Here is a 17336-nt window from a genome sequence, read left to right as displayed (position 1 = left end):
TGAAACCATGTTATTTTATTAGTTTATGGCCAAACATCTTCATTAACAAAACAATTAATGATGCAGTTTGCAGTTAAAAAGGAAACACAATAATTGAGGAATACTAAAATTGACATTGTTGCTCAGATAGATAATTTTTTCTTTACATTTAATGACTGCTACAGCATTTTTGTCATATATTCCCCTCGCAGGACACATACCACCAAATTGTATAAAAGTTGTAACAGGGGATTATCCTTGATTCAGTCAAGGCCAAAAATGCCCAGTAGTAAAAATTACATGTGAAGTCATGCTGATTGCATTTTTTGACAATGCGTGATTGGTGTTATTAGAATTCCTTTCACAATATGACACTGTTAATGCAGGTATCAGGAAGTTTTAAGATGGTTGACATCTTTCACTGTGATATTGTGCTGTCATTTGGTGTGTGATAATTTTTGACTGACAAAAACTTTCCCATCATGTTGTGCCCATCTTATTTGCCTGATTCGGCACCATGCCAACCTTTGGCTATTCCCAAAATGGAAAAAGAACTTGACAAGAATGTGATTTAAAGAATTCAGTCACACATGACGAACCACTTAAAATCATTAACAAAAGACTTCTTCCAGAAATGTTTTTGTCATTGACAGGCACAATGCAGAATGATTGCAGAAGATTATACTAAAGAAAATTAACAATGTAAATATTCATCATTGAATAAGGTTAAACTTTTGCAACAGTCACTGCACATTTTAATAAAGCTTCCTGTTTAGTTTTATTGTGCTTTTTTTTTTTTTTTAACTTTACTGGGTGTGTTAAAATTGTAACAATAGCAGTCATGCTGGCAGATTTTTTTGCACATTGTTAGGCTTTCAGTAAATCCATGAACTAATTCAGAATTATTCACTTTATGAAACCTCCTTTAATTTTCAATCTATTATGAACACATTTGTGAAAAACTCATTTTTTTTAAACTGAAATTGTGTATTTTTAATTGGTTTTTTTAAATAAATCCCTGTGACAAAATTTACACATATGCACACTGTTTTCTTAATGGCTGGTACCTCCACTGTTGTTGAGCAAGCCTTGAAAAAACAAAATTCGAAAAAAAAACTGTGAGTTGAGTGACCAACCAAGAAGCTTGCCTCAGATCAAAGATTGCACCAATGAATGCCTTTTATTGGACACTCATCATCATCATCAGCCATTTTCAATCCACTGCAGGATGAAGGCCTCTCCAGCAACTTTCTAGTTCCTTCTGTTTTGAGCACTGGCCATCCATTTACTACCCACAAACTCATGAATTTCATCTCTCCATCTCCGCCTTTGTCTTCCAGGTTTTCTTCTAGCTCCTCTTGGGTACCATTCTGTTATTTTATTAGTCCATCTGTCATCATGTCTCCGAGCTATGTGTCCTGCCCAAGACCATTTTAGTTCTTTAGTTTTGATAAGAATGTCCTTTACTTGAATTTGCTGCCTAATCCATGTGTTTCTCTTCTTGTCTAACAGTCTGATTCCCAATATAATTCGTTCCATTCTTCGCTGTGTAGTTCTCAGCTTCTCTTCCATTCTTTTGGTGAGTGCCCAAGTTTCACTTCCATAAGTCATGGTGGGGAGTATACATTGGTTCATTATTTTACGTTTCAGACAAACTGGGATATTGCTCTTCAGTATGTGACTATATTTCCTGAATGCTATCCATCCAAAATTTATTCTTCTCTTGACTTCCAGCCATTTATCATTATTACAGCTAATAACTTGTCCCAGATAAGTATATGACTCCACCTTTTCAATTACTGCTCCTTCAATCATTATTTCCCTTTCTGTGGCATACTTGTTCATCATTACTTTTGTTTTAGCCATATTCATCTTTAGTCCAAAATCCTTACTAGCTGTGCATAACTGATTAAGATTTTCCTGTAATTCTTTGGGATCATGGCTTATGACCACAATGTCATCTGCAAATCGTAAATGGTTTAGGTACTCTCCGTTCACATTGACTCCTTTCTGCGACCAGTCTAACCTTCTGAAAGCTTCCTCAAGGGCAGCAGTAAACAGCTTCGGAGATATTGTGTCTCCTTGTCGAACTCCTTTCTCAATTTTAAATTTCCTACTGTCTTTGTCTAGCCTAATAAAGGAGGAAGCACTCTCATATATTTTCTGCTAAATCATAATATATGGGGTATTCAATGCCTTGTCTTTCCAGTACCCGAAACATTGCCTTATGCTGTATGGAGTCAAATGCCTTTTCATAATCCACAAGTGCCAGGCATAATGGTGTTTTATATTCATTTGCTTTCTCCATTAGCTGTGATATTACGTGAAGGTGATCCACTAGGTGTTGCTAATTTTAAATTCTTTCTTTAGAGCACTTGATTATTTTCATTGCTAAATAGCAACAAATAACTAAAGAATTAATGATACAAATGGAAAGTCAAACCAATAATAGATATTTTTATTTTCAAATATAAGTTAGTTTGGTGGACATCACCATGATGCTGGTAAAGGATGAATAGCCCTCTTCCAAGAAGCATGTATATTTTTAAAGATAATTTGAATTTGTTTTATGGTTGCTTTATGTATATGATTGAATGTATAGTGTATTCTATAATTGGAATATAAAGTTACACATTCACTCCAAAGTAATTTACAGTATTTTTAACCTCATTTAATAATTTCAGCTTCAATTCCCAAGTCTTCCATCACTACAAAATTCACAGTCATTTACTGAGAACAATGGACGTTTGTCACCTTCAAAAACACCACCACCACCTTCCCTGCCACCTGAATTTGTTCTAGAAAATGATGTACCTCAGTTAACTCCATTAGGACGTTATCAGTTAATAAATGGACTTAGAAAATATGATGTGACTTATCAAGGAAATCCAGACCTTCAACCAATTAAAAGTTCTGAAATAACATTCTTAGTCCGAATACTGTGGATCATCTCATCATTCATTAATCAAAAGGTAGGATAGAAACTTGCATAACAGTATTTTTGAGCTTTTGTGCAGGGGAAACCCTGCTATAGGATAGATGTGCAGAAGTTTGCCTTTAGCCAGCAGGTGGTCGATTGCTGGAACAAACTTCCACCTGTCGTTGTAGAAGTCTAGAGAAACATTTGGAGCGAGTGGATGGGTGAAATGAGAGGTGTGTGTGTGTGTGTGGCTGATGCTATATAAACTTACTTTCTTGCATCATGTGCCCTTGCTAATGCTATTAAGTTGGATATAATTTTTCAACATTTCCATTATTTTTTGTGAATCCCTGTTATTGATTCACTAGTCATTATGCAAAACAATTATTGGGAAATCCTATTATTTTACAGTGGACCCCTCTTCACGATATTAATCCATTCCAAAGACAACATTGTATCACAAAAATATCTATTTGGATTTCAGGAAAGCTTTTGACACTGTTGCGCATGAAAGACTATTGTACAAAATGGAGCAGAATGGTATTAAGGGTAAGTTGCTACAATGGATAAAAGGATGGTTAAGTGGGAGAAGACAGAGGGTGATAATCAGTGGGTGCTGCTCTTCGTGGACTAATGTTATGAGTGGAGTCCCACAGGGTTCGGTGTTGGATCCACTGTGGTTTTGTATATTTATCAATGATATTGATGAAGTTATATCAGGCTTAATGTCGAATTTGCAGATGATACAAAGGTTGGCAGGGTTGTTAATGGCAGTGTGTCTAGATAATTTGGGCAGATGGGCTAAGAAGTGGCAACTGAAGTGAAGTGGCAACCTTGACAAATGCAAAGTACTGCATATGGGTAGAAGTGACCCCAGAGAAACATATCAACTGTGTGGTACTACACTTAAGGTGGTAGAAAATGAAAAAGACCTGGGAGTAATTGTGCAGGCAGATATGAAGTTTTCTGAGCAATGCAGACAGGCTGCCACGGCAGGTCATGGGGTTTTGTCAATGATATATAGGAATTTTGCTAGCAGGGAAAAGGAGGTGATTATCCCTGTGTATAAGGCAATTGTCAGGCCACGCCTTGAGTACTGCGTACAGGTCTGGAGGCCTCATTTTAGGAAGGATGTAGAATTGCTTGAGCGTGTACAGAGAAGGTCAACAAGATTGGTGAGGGGAATGAAGGGATGCTCTTACCAAGAGAGGCTTAAGTTCTGCAAATTGCAGTGACTGGAGACTAGGCACCTGCGCGGTGATCTGATTGAGTGTATAAGGCCTTGAATGGGTTAAGCACGCTGAATTCTGATGGGATCCTTCCACTTGTTCAGATTACGAACCTAAGGGGGCATAAATTCAAATTAAGAAAAGACAGATGTAGAATAAATGTGCAGAAATTTGCCTTTAGCCAGCGGGTGGTTAATTGCTGGAACAAACTTCCATCTGTCATTGTGGAAGTTGATAGGTTGAATAAATTTAAGGAGGAACTCGACAGGCATTTGGAGGGAATGGTGTTATTTTTTTTTTTTTTTTTTTGGCTGATGCTGAATAAGCTCATACACATGCTTTCATAAGCACATGCTTTCTTGCATCACATGCCACCACTACTACTACTACTATATCGTAATATGAGCCCAATAACACATTGTTTTTTGGTAATTCGTTTGAAGACCTAAGAAGTTAATTTTTGCTATGTAACTAAGCTGTTTATCAGTTTACACAATGTTGTATGTACATGAATTTAATACGGTAAATTTATGTCAAATAAGCACAACACAAAAAATCACTAAAACTAAAGGATGCAAAAACAAAATATACGGCCAACACATTTACAAACACTGTTGTTGTCTGAGAAGAAGGACCACATGGTCCGGTCAGGGACAATCCTATCCCCATCGTAAAGTGAAATAAGTAGGCACTAGTTAACATGATCACTGGTTATTAGAATTGGCCGTTATAGAATAAAATTTCAAAAAACCAATTCAAATCATTGTTATCATATATTCGGTTATAAGAATCAGTTTTGAATGCCTTTGTGATATTTTTCTAAGGCACATTTCTGGAGGTCACCACCATAAAACAATAAAAACAATTTGCAGTTTCGGGTTTATTGAGATTTTGTGTTTAGTGCAATCTATTATGGACAGTAGTAAACTCGATTTTACTGTATTGGCAATAATACTGATAGCTGGAATCTGTGGATTTTTACGTTACAGTAAACCCCCGCTATTCGCGGTTTCGCGTATTCGCGGTCGTTGATTTAATATAAAATGAAACCTTAAAAAAATGTGAATTTTAAAGCGCCGTTAACATTTTCCGCCATAAAAAAACATGGGCGTGGCTAAAATTATCTTTCCCGGTCAAAACAGCGCTCAGTGGGTGGGGGGAGAGGGGTGACAAAATCGCGAGCGTGGATGTTTCTCACTGATCCTTGTTCAGTATGTGTTATGCTCTTGTCATGGAACGTTTCCTCGTTTGCTTTTAATTTATATGCTTATAAACTGAATAAATTTATCAATTTATAAATTGATATGCTTATAAAAGTGATAAATCTACCGTTTTGCAGTGTAAAACAGACTTTTTTTGAGTGTGTTAATGGAAGAAAGTGACTTTATTGTGGACAAGTTCTTTCTAACCCATACAAAAATATGGCTACGAATAACAAGGGAAATGTGAAAAGATCAAAGGTGATGACATTAGCGAATAAAATTGAGTTATTAGATAAAATTTCTAATGGTGAAAGTGTCTCCTCAGTGGCAAAACATTATAAAATCAATGAGTCAACGGTACAATCAATCAAGAAATCGAAAGAAAAAATCTGCCGTAGTGTCCGTGAAAACGCGCTAATTGCTTCAAAAATTTGCTCTGTAACTCATGATGTTAAATTTAAAAAAGCTTTAAATCTGTGGATAGAAGACCGAACTCAAAATAAAATTCCGTTAAGTTCACCCATCATTCGTGAAAAGGCAAAACTTTAGAGAAACTGGTGATAGCACTGGCGCTGGTTTGAAAGATTTGTTTGAAATTTCTAATAAATATTACATTTAATATTAAATTGTTTCTTATTTTCATTTCGATGCCATATGCTTGCATTTCACTACGTACTGTCTATGTACATAGTCATATTATGAAGGTAAATATAATACATACATAGACAAAATTTTAGACTAGTTTTTCTTATATATTTCGTACTTTGGAACGGAACCCCTTTATTACTGTGAGAGCCATAACTCAGTATTCGCGTTTTCGGTATTCGCGGCATTTCTCAGGAACGTAACCCCCCGAATAGTGGGGGTTTACTGTATTATGGTGAAATGTATTTCCCCTTCACTGAAATCTTCAATCATATAAAAAACATAAATAAATTTTCAGAATCTTTTCTTCATTCCTATTTTTTAAGCTTTGTAAACTTGTTACTCCATAGCGCATATTACATGTCGCACACAAATCGCAACTAACATCACGTTAGTTGCGATTTGTGTGTGACATGTTTTTGTTATTGATTGCTTATCTTTTTACTGTTTTTAAATTTTGCAACTCAGAAAAAAAAAGTCAGTGATCAGAAATATCAATTAGTTAGTATGTACATATTACAGTATTAATTAAGCTATAAATGTAAATTTATTTTAATTTTGTTAACCTGTTGAACATATTTTTCCTATTTTCACGTATATTGTAATTTTGTTAATTGGTAAGGTAATAAAGTTAAATTTGTGCTTTATATATATATATTTTTTTTTTTTTTTTTTGTTTTTTGGTTTTTAGGAGCATTAGCAACTAAGGCCATATTGCTCCGGGAATATGCGGTGGTTGTTCCCTGACCTTTCCGCATCCTCCATATTTGGTGGTGACGGGCTCGAACCCCAGTCTAATCAAGAAGCATGTGCTACGCACTGCTGCTCCTTCCCACCTGGCTACAGAGGCGCCTTTATATCTTTGCTTTTATAGCCTGTAGATAATATTCCTTCTATTTTCACTTATTAGAGTTGACATTTAATAGAATTAAAATTCAATTAGCATTAGCATTAGCATTAGCAGAGGCATATGATGCAAGAAAGCAAGCTTATTCAGCATCAGCCAAAAAAAAAAAAAAAACCCACTCCCATTTCACCCCTCCGTTTGTTCGAAATACCTGTCCAGTTGAGCTTTAAATTTGTTTAGGCTATCAACTTCAACAACCAGTGATGGAAGTCGGTTCCACCAACCAACCACCCGCTGGCCAAAGGCAAATTTCCGCACATCTATCCGACATCCGTCCTTCCTCAATTTGAATTTATGCCCTCTGAGGTGATTATTCTGAGAAAGATGAAGAATCCCATTGGCATTGAGCATGCTCAAACCATTCAAAGCCTTATACACCTCTATCAGATCACCTCGCCGGTGCCTAGTCTCCAGACTCTGTAATTTGCAAAACTTAAGCCTTTCTTCGTAAGAGCAACCCTTTGTTCCATTTACTAATCTTGTTGCCCTTCTCTGAACCCGTTCCAGCAGCTCTACATCCTTCTTGAAATGAGGCCTCCACACCTGTATACAGTACTCAAGATGTGGCCTTACCATTGCCTTATACAAGGGAATAATCACCTCCTTATCCCTGCTAGAAAAATTCCTGTATATCATTGACAAGACACCATGAGCTACTCTTGCAGCTCGTCTGCACTGCTCAGAGAACTTCATATCTGCCTGCACAATTACCCCCAGGTCCTTTTCATTCTCCACCACTGTCAGTGTAGTACCGCAGAGTTGATACGTTGCTCTGGGGTTACTGTTTCCCATATGCAGCACTTTACATTTGTCGATGTTAAACCTCATTTGCCACCTCTCAGCCCATCTGTTCAACCTGTCCAGATCCTGTTGCAGCAGCATAGCGTCAGTATTGTCCTTAACGACCCTGCCAACCTTTGTATCATCTGCAAACTTGGACATTAAACTTGATATCCCATCATCAATATCATTCATAAACACCGAAAACAACAACGGACCCAACACTGAACCTTGAGGAACTCCACTAATAACATTAGTCCACATTGAGCAGTGTCCATTGATTACCACTCTCTGTCTTCTGCCACTCAACCATCCCCTTATCCATAGCAGCAATTTGCCTCCAATGCCACACTGCTCCAATTTGTGCAGCAGTCTTCCATGTGCAACAGTATCAAAAGCCTTTCTAAGATCCAAATATATAATATCAAAGTTATGCAAACTTGATCACGACTAACGGTTACTACATATTGCATTATGGCTTATCATCGTAAAGTGGTTTGATTACAGTGAAACAATCATAAAATGGGGGTCCACTGTATTTTGTTGAGAAATCCCCAGTTTAGTTTCTGTGCTATTGAACTTGTGCTTGTTTGAGACCATAAAAAAATTGACTTCAAAGCATACAGTTTGTAACTGTTAAGGTTTTTGTAAGGTTATTTTGGTTTTTATTTGATCATTTATAAATTTTACTGGGTATGTATTACTAAACTTTGTTCTAAAGAATCGTATTGGAATAATTTTTTTTTTTTGTTGCGATTTAAATTTCAGTCCTAAGGAAAGCAAAAAAAGCACTGCTCAAACGAAACTTTATTTCTCTAGAATCAAAGATACAAATTTTGGATCGTCTTAAAAAAGGGGCAAAGGTATCATATGTTGCAAACGGTTTAAATTTAAATGAAGCAATAATCTGGTCCATAAAGAAAAGTGAACAGAAAATTAGAACTGCTGTTACAGGACTTTCATTTCTGCAAATATGAAAGCTTGTTCCTGAGCACCGATAATTGAGAAAATGGAAAAAAGCACTCAGTATTTGGATTGACAATAGCAGTAAAAAATGGATCCCATTAGACAGCAATGTAATTAAACAAAAGGCACTAAAAAATTTATAACCATTTAAAAGAATAAAAATTAAATTCTGTACCAGGTACATAGTGTCCTGCCGCTAGCATATTTAACGTGTTTTACATTTAACACGTTCGCTGCTGGTCATGAGTCAGCATGCTATCGTCAATAGTGCAGCATAGGAGGAGGAGACTGTCACGAGAAGCCGGCTGTGTTTCCTTAACGAAAAAGCTTGAAAATTGGTAATAAGGGATTGTTAGGTATACCATATCAATATTCAAGTGTCGTATAAGCAGTTTCCAAAAGAGTTTGTGATTCACACACCAGCACGTGATAGGAACTGGAGGTCAAATTTGGCTGTAAATGCCGCATCACGCTCTGGCGCGTTACACAAAAACATAATAATATAGTACGTAAATAAAACAAAAAAACATGGTAACATTAAGAACTACATAATATTTCATACCAAACCAATACAGATTACAAATACTATGTGTAAGAATGTTACTTAGGTATAATGTTCGCATAGTCTAAGCAATAGCCATGTGATCCTTCACAAACACTGTAGATATAGATTGTATCCTTACGTTTCCCTTCGGAATAACAACGTTTGCATTGGTTCCTTAATATCTTTCCACCTTTTCTTCCCGCGGTTTGAGCACATATTCCAGTTCTGGTACATTATGCACAGTATGCGGGAGATCAGATGGCTGTTTCAATAAAGATCTGATCACTGATAAACGGAAGTCAAAGTTGCATCTTGTTATGTGAATATTTAGTATAGATATGGTGTGAATTCATCATTGTTAGTTGCAAAATATGCATAAATATTTTTGTAGGCCGCCTAATGGTTTTCCTTTCGCAGGGATAAAGGAAAACATTTGATCTTGCTTGTCAATGCCTGACATAAACCTATTGTATTCAGTTATAGGCAATGGTTTTGATTTCAGTTCGCCTCGTTTGTTCTGCGTTTCCACCATATCATTTTGGTATTCTGTAGATATGTAACTGACATCTCTTCTGTCCTTCCACTTAGGAATCATTACATCACGGACACACCTTGATAAAGTTTCCCCTTTCTTCAGCTTTTTTTCTCAAACCTCTTTTGGAACTGTTTTCCTATTACTTCTGATTGTCCCAGTACAATGGGTTTGTTTGTCAGCGAGACACTTAGTGAGTTCATAGCTATTGTAATAATTGTCCATAAATATGCTATGCCCGACATCTAACATCCCATTAAGTAAGTTCATGACGACTTTTTGTGCATGTCCTTTTCCACCAGAATCATCTAACATACCGTTATATACTTGAAATTTGATAACCATGCCAGTAGGCGTTGTGATCATATATAACTCTATGCCATACTTATGGCGTTTGTTTTGAATGTACTGTCGAAAAACAAGCCTTCCACGCCACAATATCATAGACTCATCGAAGCTAATCTCACGTCCTGGATGATATATTTCCGACATTCGTGCATTGAACAATTTCACCATTTTTCGAATTTTATATAGGCGATCCTGTGGACATACCTCTTTCTTCTCTGGATTTTTTGCAAAATGTAAGGCCTGCAGTAATAATAAGAAACGATTCCTGCTCATGTTATTTGTGAACACATGTAATCCAAACAGTTTATCTGTTTTCCAATAATCTTGTATGCGGTTCAGTCGAATGGTTCCCATATGTAAAATCAATCCAAAAATACCAGCATTTCATCTCTAGTGGTGTCCTTCCATGCATTTATTCGAGAATGTTCTTTATTTTCTCGGGGAAGAAAAATTTCACGAGCATAAACATTTGTTTATGTAATTATTTCATCCAATAATTTATGATGAAATAAATGATGAAAGTAATCTATAGGATTATCATCTGACACGGGTTGCAGCAAAGACTCGGATTTTGTAAAACGAAACTGTTTCATCAATGTTACGTCATTTTCCGACATGACGTTTTCCAACCCACCGGAATCCTGCTGTGGAAGTGTAGCCTCTTCCACAATATCTTCTTCATCTACACTTTCTGAATCCGAAGCGTCCTTTGGAGGGATAAAATCTTCGTCATCATCGCAACTGACGTCACCGGGATATATGTCAGATAACTCTTCCAACGTTTTTGCAATTTCTTCATCTGTAAGTAATTTTTTATATTGCGCTTTTCTTCTTTTTGGGCGCAGCAGGCCTGCTAAACTATCATCTGCACAACTCATATTACAAGGCTTTTCCGCACGTCACATAACAAAATGTTCAACACCACATACAACTACATATAGTTTACACCCTTTACTTGACGCCGAAACAACTATATAACAATGCCAACTGAAGTTGAGAACTTCATACTAACGTCTAACGAATCCCGCTCGTGATTGGCCACTGGGTAATGATTCTACATCCCGTGCCTGCACATGATCGGCTCTTCAATACTGCTGCGACATCACACGCTGGCGCATGATCGGCAGCGAACGTGTTAGTCATCAGCAGGCATTAAAAACGTTTAAATTTTGAAATATTAATTAAATTCATGGATAATAATATAACAATGTTTTTATTTTATTAATGATAATTACATATTGGTTACTGAAAGTATTGGTCTGTGATGACTAAAAGTAGAATATATAATTTTTACATTGAAGATTTTAGTTCACGACTAAATACACCATTTATAGTTGTTCCATTACATGTAGTATTTATCGAAAGATCTGATGACATGCCCAATTTAAAGAATGTTTTCATAAATGTGCAGAACTCTTTGCCAGCCTCAGAGTTTAATTGTAAAGAAAATAAAATTACATTCAATCTGAAAACACCAGGTGGCTTGAAACCAGAAGCATTTTCAAATTAATACATTTCCCAGTTTCCTAAGTTTATTTGTATCTTAAAACCTTAATATTTCTGTTTCTAAATTCCTTAGCTTTCCAACGATATGCTAATGTCCACATTATCCCATTTATTACATGAGAAAATTTCCTTGAACACGTGTTCATATTTTCCACTATCCTGGAAAAACTACTGCAATTTTCAGAGATTGAAGGTTTTTTTCTCTAGTCTAGAGCTAAGATGAACCTCCGTGCCAAATTTCATTAAATTTGGTCCAATAGAAGATAAATTAAACTGGAATAAATTTTCATAACGCTTTTCACATGACAGTTTTTCATTACAAAATTTTTGGAATAACGCCAGTAAAAACGTTGTTAACATCAAAATGGAGACTCTTCTGTTAACCTGGAGTTTGTTGCCAGTAAAGGTTGGTTTGATAAATTTAAAAACCAATTCTCGTTACATAACAAGAATTCAAGGAGAAAGTGCATCGGCTGATAATGAAGCTGCCAAGAAGTATGCAGAGGAATTCCAAAAAATTATTGAAAAGCATGGATACATGCCACATCAAGTTTTCAGTGCCAATGAGACAGATCTTTGGTGGTAAAAAATGCCCAACAGAATGCTTATTTCAAAAAAAGTAAAAATCTGCACCAGGTTTTAAGGCATCAAAAGATCATGTAATATTACTTATGTAATATTATGTAGTAACATAATATTACATAAGTAACATAATATTACATAAGATGCAGTAACACATCAGGAGATTACATGATAAAACCTATGGTGGTTTATAGATCCCCTAATCCTTGTGTAATGAAAGATGTAAATAAAAATGCGTTACTGGTATTTGGATAGCAAATAAAAAAAGCTTGGGTAACTACCGATTTGTTTAAAGAATGGTTTCTAAATTATTTTGCCAGCTGTGGAAAAGTATTTAAAACAGAAAAATGTAGATTTAAGTTTTATTACTATCAGATAACACGCCAAGCCATCCAAAAGATTTAAGTTATCCAAACATTGAAGTAATGTTCCTACCACCATACAACTTCTTTAATTCAGCTGTTAGATCAAGGCATTATATCTACCTTTAAAGCCCATTACATTGGAGATTGTGGACTGCATTGAAATCAAAGATTTATTGCTCAAAGAAGTAAAACCGTCAACATTAAATATACATTGGGAAAGTGTATGGCTAGAGTCAGTTCATTCAGGAAATATGGTTGAACCAGCAGAAAGTGGAATCAATGCGATAGTAGAACTTGCTAAGTCGGTAGGAGGGAAAGGTTTTGATGATATGACTACTGAAGATGTTCAAGAATTACATGTAGAAAAAGAGGCTGGTGAAGCAGATTTGATAGAAATGGCATTGGACGTAAACCAAATCAATTCAGAGGATGATAGCACAGATGAAAATTCTGAAGTTCCAAATTTTACACTATAAAGCATACGGGAAGGCATAAACTTAGCTGAGCAATTGGAATCTTATTTTTTGAATACAGAACCTTCGACTAAAAGTAGCACATAGTTCAAAAGGAAGCTTCAGAAATGCTTAGCTCCATACCATGAAATTTACAAAGATCTATCAAGCAAACAAACCCAGATTATTGATTTTTTTAAAGAAAGCAGAAGATACATGAAATCTAGAAGAAAATTCAGAAGGTGAAGATATTCTGCAACAGAGAAAACATTCTCGTTTGATTGTGCTTAGCAGCGATGAAGAAAGTTAAATGAATGTACATGGCCTGACATACATGTATCACAGTTTGTGAGATGTTTGTTCAGTTATTACTATTTTTAATAAAAATGAAGTTTCCTATAGTTATAAAAAAAAATGGTGTGTTTTTGTTAGCATTTGGAACGTAACCCCCCCCCCTTTGTACTGGTTCTTAATTTCGTATAACACATTATTTTGTACACCTGTTATTATACACACGTTTCACACTACATGAGTTTTATAGTAACCTAACTACCATTTTGTACGAGAGTTACCTGTACATCCAAGAATTTTTAAGTAAGTAAAATAAAATAAATTATTTTTTGAAGCAGTAATAATTTCTTCATCTATTTATGAGCATTAGCAAGTTTGTCCTTCATAACCTATTCCCAACAGTTTCACTTCAGGAAGTGCATGTGCATGCATGCACATCATTTATGCATAAGTTTTCCAAACTTGGGCTCCTTGTAGTGAATTTTAATAAGGATAGGCTCTGTAGGAGTTTTGATTCATGTGGTTTTAAATATTAATTTTGTATTGTGATGTGATTGCCTATCATTAAAATCAAATTAAGAAACACATAAATAGATGAAGAATATATTATTGTTTCAATTTTACAATTTTCAATAAAACAAAATTGTAAAAAAAAAAAAAAAAAAATCCAGTTATTTTTTGAAGCAGTAATAATTTCTTCATCTATTTATGTGTCATTCAATTTGATTTCATCAACTTCTGGATCTAAATTGCAGAGAATTTTGTCTTTAATAAGCCAGAATTGAACAACAGTTTCCAAGAGGTGCAGTGTTGCCACCCAGTTTTCAAAGTTATTTTCTTTCTACCTTCTATTAAAACTGGTCAGTTATTAATTGGAAACACAGTAGTGGCACATTTTAGAAAAATTGAGGCAATGTGTGCATGAAAAAGACACATTACTTGAAATGATGACCTCCAGGTCATTTCAAGTAATGTCTTATGCACTCCCCAGAGCCCACACAGGTACAACATGCTTTTTGTATTTGAAAGACAACCAATCATTCAGTCGAATGGTATAACAACAACCAATGTTTTTATGGTAAGCAGATTTCCATCTTCTGTAACATGGTGTGGTTGGTAATTTTGTTTTTTTTTTTATTGTGTGCATCTTTTACTACAAATAGCAATTATCACAAAAAACTGATCTTTGCCTCTTTAGACAGTAATTACAAAGTAAGTGGAATTTACAGAGGGGCCAAACAGTAATTTAACGCGATATACCACCGTATATAACAGGTTAAACAATAAGTTAACATTTTCTATACAGTAGATACTGCTTATTGTAATCACTTAGGGAGACAAATAATAAAAATAACTGATGAAACAAGAATGCAAGCTGTGTAATGTTGTTTATTGACACAGAGCAGAATGTGTACATAAAAAGGTGGAAGTAGACAAAGAAAATCAAGGAATACTTTAATTAATACAGGTGACCCCCGCTTAACGCTGATAATTCGTTCTGGAAAAACAATTCGTTCTTGATCTGCACTTGCTGCTTCTCCCTGGATTTTAAATCTATTCAATCAGCTCTTACTAGTTTTAAATGGTTCCACATTTTTTTTTTTTTTTTTAGGTGAGTTTTCTTCAGATCATCATATAGGCTAATCTCTCAATCTCTCTCTCTCTCTCTCTTTTTTTTTTTTTTTTTTTATAATATTAACTTAACTAAATTCTGCATTGGATATTATCTTCAATAAAATTAGTTAAAGTCTCTCCATTTCAATCCTAATAGCTGGCCTAGCCCTAGGCCTGCAGTGGAACAGCTGTCTTTCCCACTCCTAAAATTAATTCTTTATTTTTTATAATTGTTCTTACATTTAAACTGCCAGTCCTAAATTATGGCACACATCCACTTGTCGTTGACCAGAATTGATTCGCTTCAAAATGTCTAATTTAATTTTCAAATTCAGTCTTTTTCTTACATTTATAGTCTTCATACTGCATCCAGACGTTGTTGCTTTTTCATTCTTATCCACCCTCTTCGAAAATGTAACTGCGTTGGTTACATTAATTATGATGCAATGTTCGAGTAAACTGTCCGTTACACACGATGCCTAATACTGTACTGAGTGATGACTAGACTTCGGACAAATGCATATAACGCAAATATTACAAGCAATATACTTGATAATTTTTTAAAATGTTGATCTCGGAACTACGTGACAAGTCACTGTACTGCAATTAAATTAGCGTGCGAGAAAATTTCACTGAGCATGGGAAAATTTCTCAAGTCGGCGTGGGAAATGTTTTAATGCTGTTTTGCTATTCATTTTCAAGTTATCGACTCCATCAAATGAAACGATTTTGTTAATTATGCCAAAAATGCAATCTGTAAAACAGCGTTATAGTTGAATACTGGTTATAATATAAGAACAGTGTTATAGCAAATCATCATAAAGCGAACTGCGTTATAACAAGGGCCTGCTGTACTTTAATTTGGCCGTCAACTATTTCTTTGAGAAAGTTATCAATAAAAATGAAACTTTTATGTTTCTGGAAATCCATACGAACCATTAAAAACAAATTAAAAATAAATATTAAAGTCAAAGTTTAGGAAAGGGTTAATGCTATTGCTGTACAGTCAGATTGGTAGGAGTACGTATACAAAACTTTCACAAAATAAGTACAGAGTAACAACACAGACAACTATACAAAATGTACAACAGCAGTAGGAAATGCAATATGCCAGAATTCAAGAAAAAAAATTGGGATGTTATGTAATCACTTCCACTGCACATACATAAATCCTAATAAGACAAAAAAGCAATACCAAAAACCGATATGCTGATTACAATAAATGTTATTTTTTCTTTGTATTATTATTATTATTATTATTATACATCTGGTCGGGACATTATATAAGCTGTAACATTACGCAAATCATAACATTATCCATGATCACAGTAAATTCCATGCATTGTGTATACAGAGATGTTCCTTTTTAAAAGAAAACCCAAAAACAATCAAATTCAGTTTATTATCAGAATATAGAACAACTAGTAATTTTTACAACCAATGCTAGAAGTGTCCTCTGCTAGCAATACTTAAATTATCTTTTGATCATGTTGCTAATTTGAGCTTTTTGTGAATTGCTCCCATAAGCTTTCTGCTTTAAAAACCTCCATAAATGATCCTGCTCAGGTAGCTAACAAACTAAATGAATATTTTGCATCGACATTCACACATGAGGAGTTATTCAGCGAGGGAAATGCCAGAGGTGTATTCAACAAAAGGAAGATCAAAGGCACTGCAAAAGCAAAAATAAGAGTAGGAGTGTGTTATAGGACTAACGACTCGAATGAGTACAATGAACAATTGTACAAAGAAAATAGAGTGGGCTAGTAAATCAGAATGTCTTATAATGGGGGATTTTAACTTCCCAGATATTGACTGGAACTTGTGGATTGGTCACTCACACACTAGTCAGAGATCTGCAGCAGCAACATGTTCGAGAGGCAACCAGAGAATGTAATACTCTTGATCTGGTTATCAGCAGTGATCATTCGTGTATTAAGAATTTGCAGATAAAGGAACCACTAGGTGGCAGTGATCACAGTGTACTGATGTGGGATTTACTTAAAGATTTAATTACCATCAGGAGTAAAGGAAAGGGTTTTTGCTTCCTTAAAGGTGAGTACAGTGGTCTCTGACAGTTTTTAAATTCTGTACAGTGGGATCAACTGACGATGTTACCAACAGTAAATTCTAAGTGGGAAGCATTCAAGGAATTAATCGTGGATGCTACTAAAAGTTTCATACCTATTAACAAATATTGTTCAAGGTTCAGGCGTAAATGGTTATCAAATGAACTAATGAGACTCGTGACAGAGAAGAAAAATGCATGGGATGCATATAAATCATCAAGTGACTCAGAAGCCTAAGGGAGATATAAGCTAGTCTGTAATCAGGTCACAAAGGAGGTTAGGCAGGCGAAGGCAGATTATGAGAAATCCTTGGCAAAAGATGCTAAGATAAACAGCAAGGATTTCTTTACTTATATAAACTCTAAAAGGAAGGGGATGAATCTGATTGGTCTACTTGACATCGAT

At 35.2% G+C, this 17336-nt stretch overlaps 1 protein-coding gene across 3 annotated transcripts in view; it reads left to right on the top strand.

Moving 5' to 3' along the window:
* LOC150076549 (sphingomyelin phosphodiesterase 4) overlaps positions 1 to 17336 on the top strand; it is a 324202-nt gene that overhangs the window by 294218 nt on the left and 12648 nt on the right. For all 3 annotated transcript variants that reach the window (XM_090388185.1, XM_090388183.1, XM_090388184.1), the window contains one exon: positions 2664 to 2951. In XM_090388185.1, the coding sequence (XP_090244311.1) occupies positions 2664 to 2951 (288 nt within the window). The remainder of the gene's footprint in view (positions 1 to 2663; positions 2952 to 17336) is intronic.

This window comes from Mastigoproctus giganteus, chromosome 13, assembly GCF_048544385.1.
Source record: "Mastigoproctus giganteus isolate SK-2022 chromosome 13, ASM4854438v1, whole genome shotgun sequence".
Classification (NCBI taxonomy): domain Eukaryota; kingdom Metazoa; phylum Arthropoda; class Arachnida; order Uropygi; family Thelyphonidae; genus Mastigoproctus; species Mastigoproctus giganteus.
The sequence above is the reverse complement of the archived record's forward strand: the minus strand, read 5'-3'. Positions and strand labels throughout refer to the sequence as shown.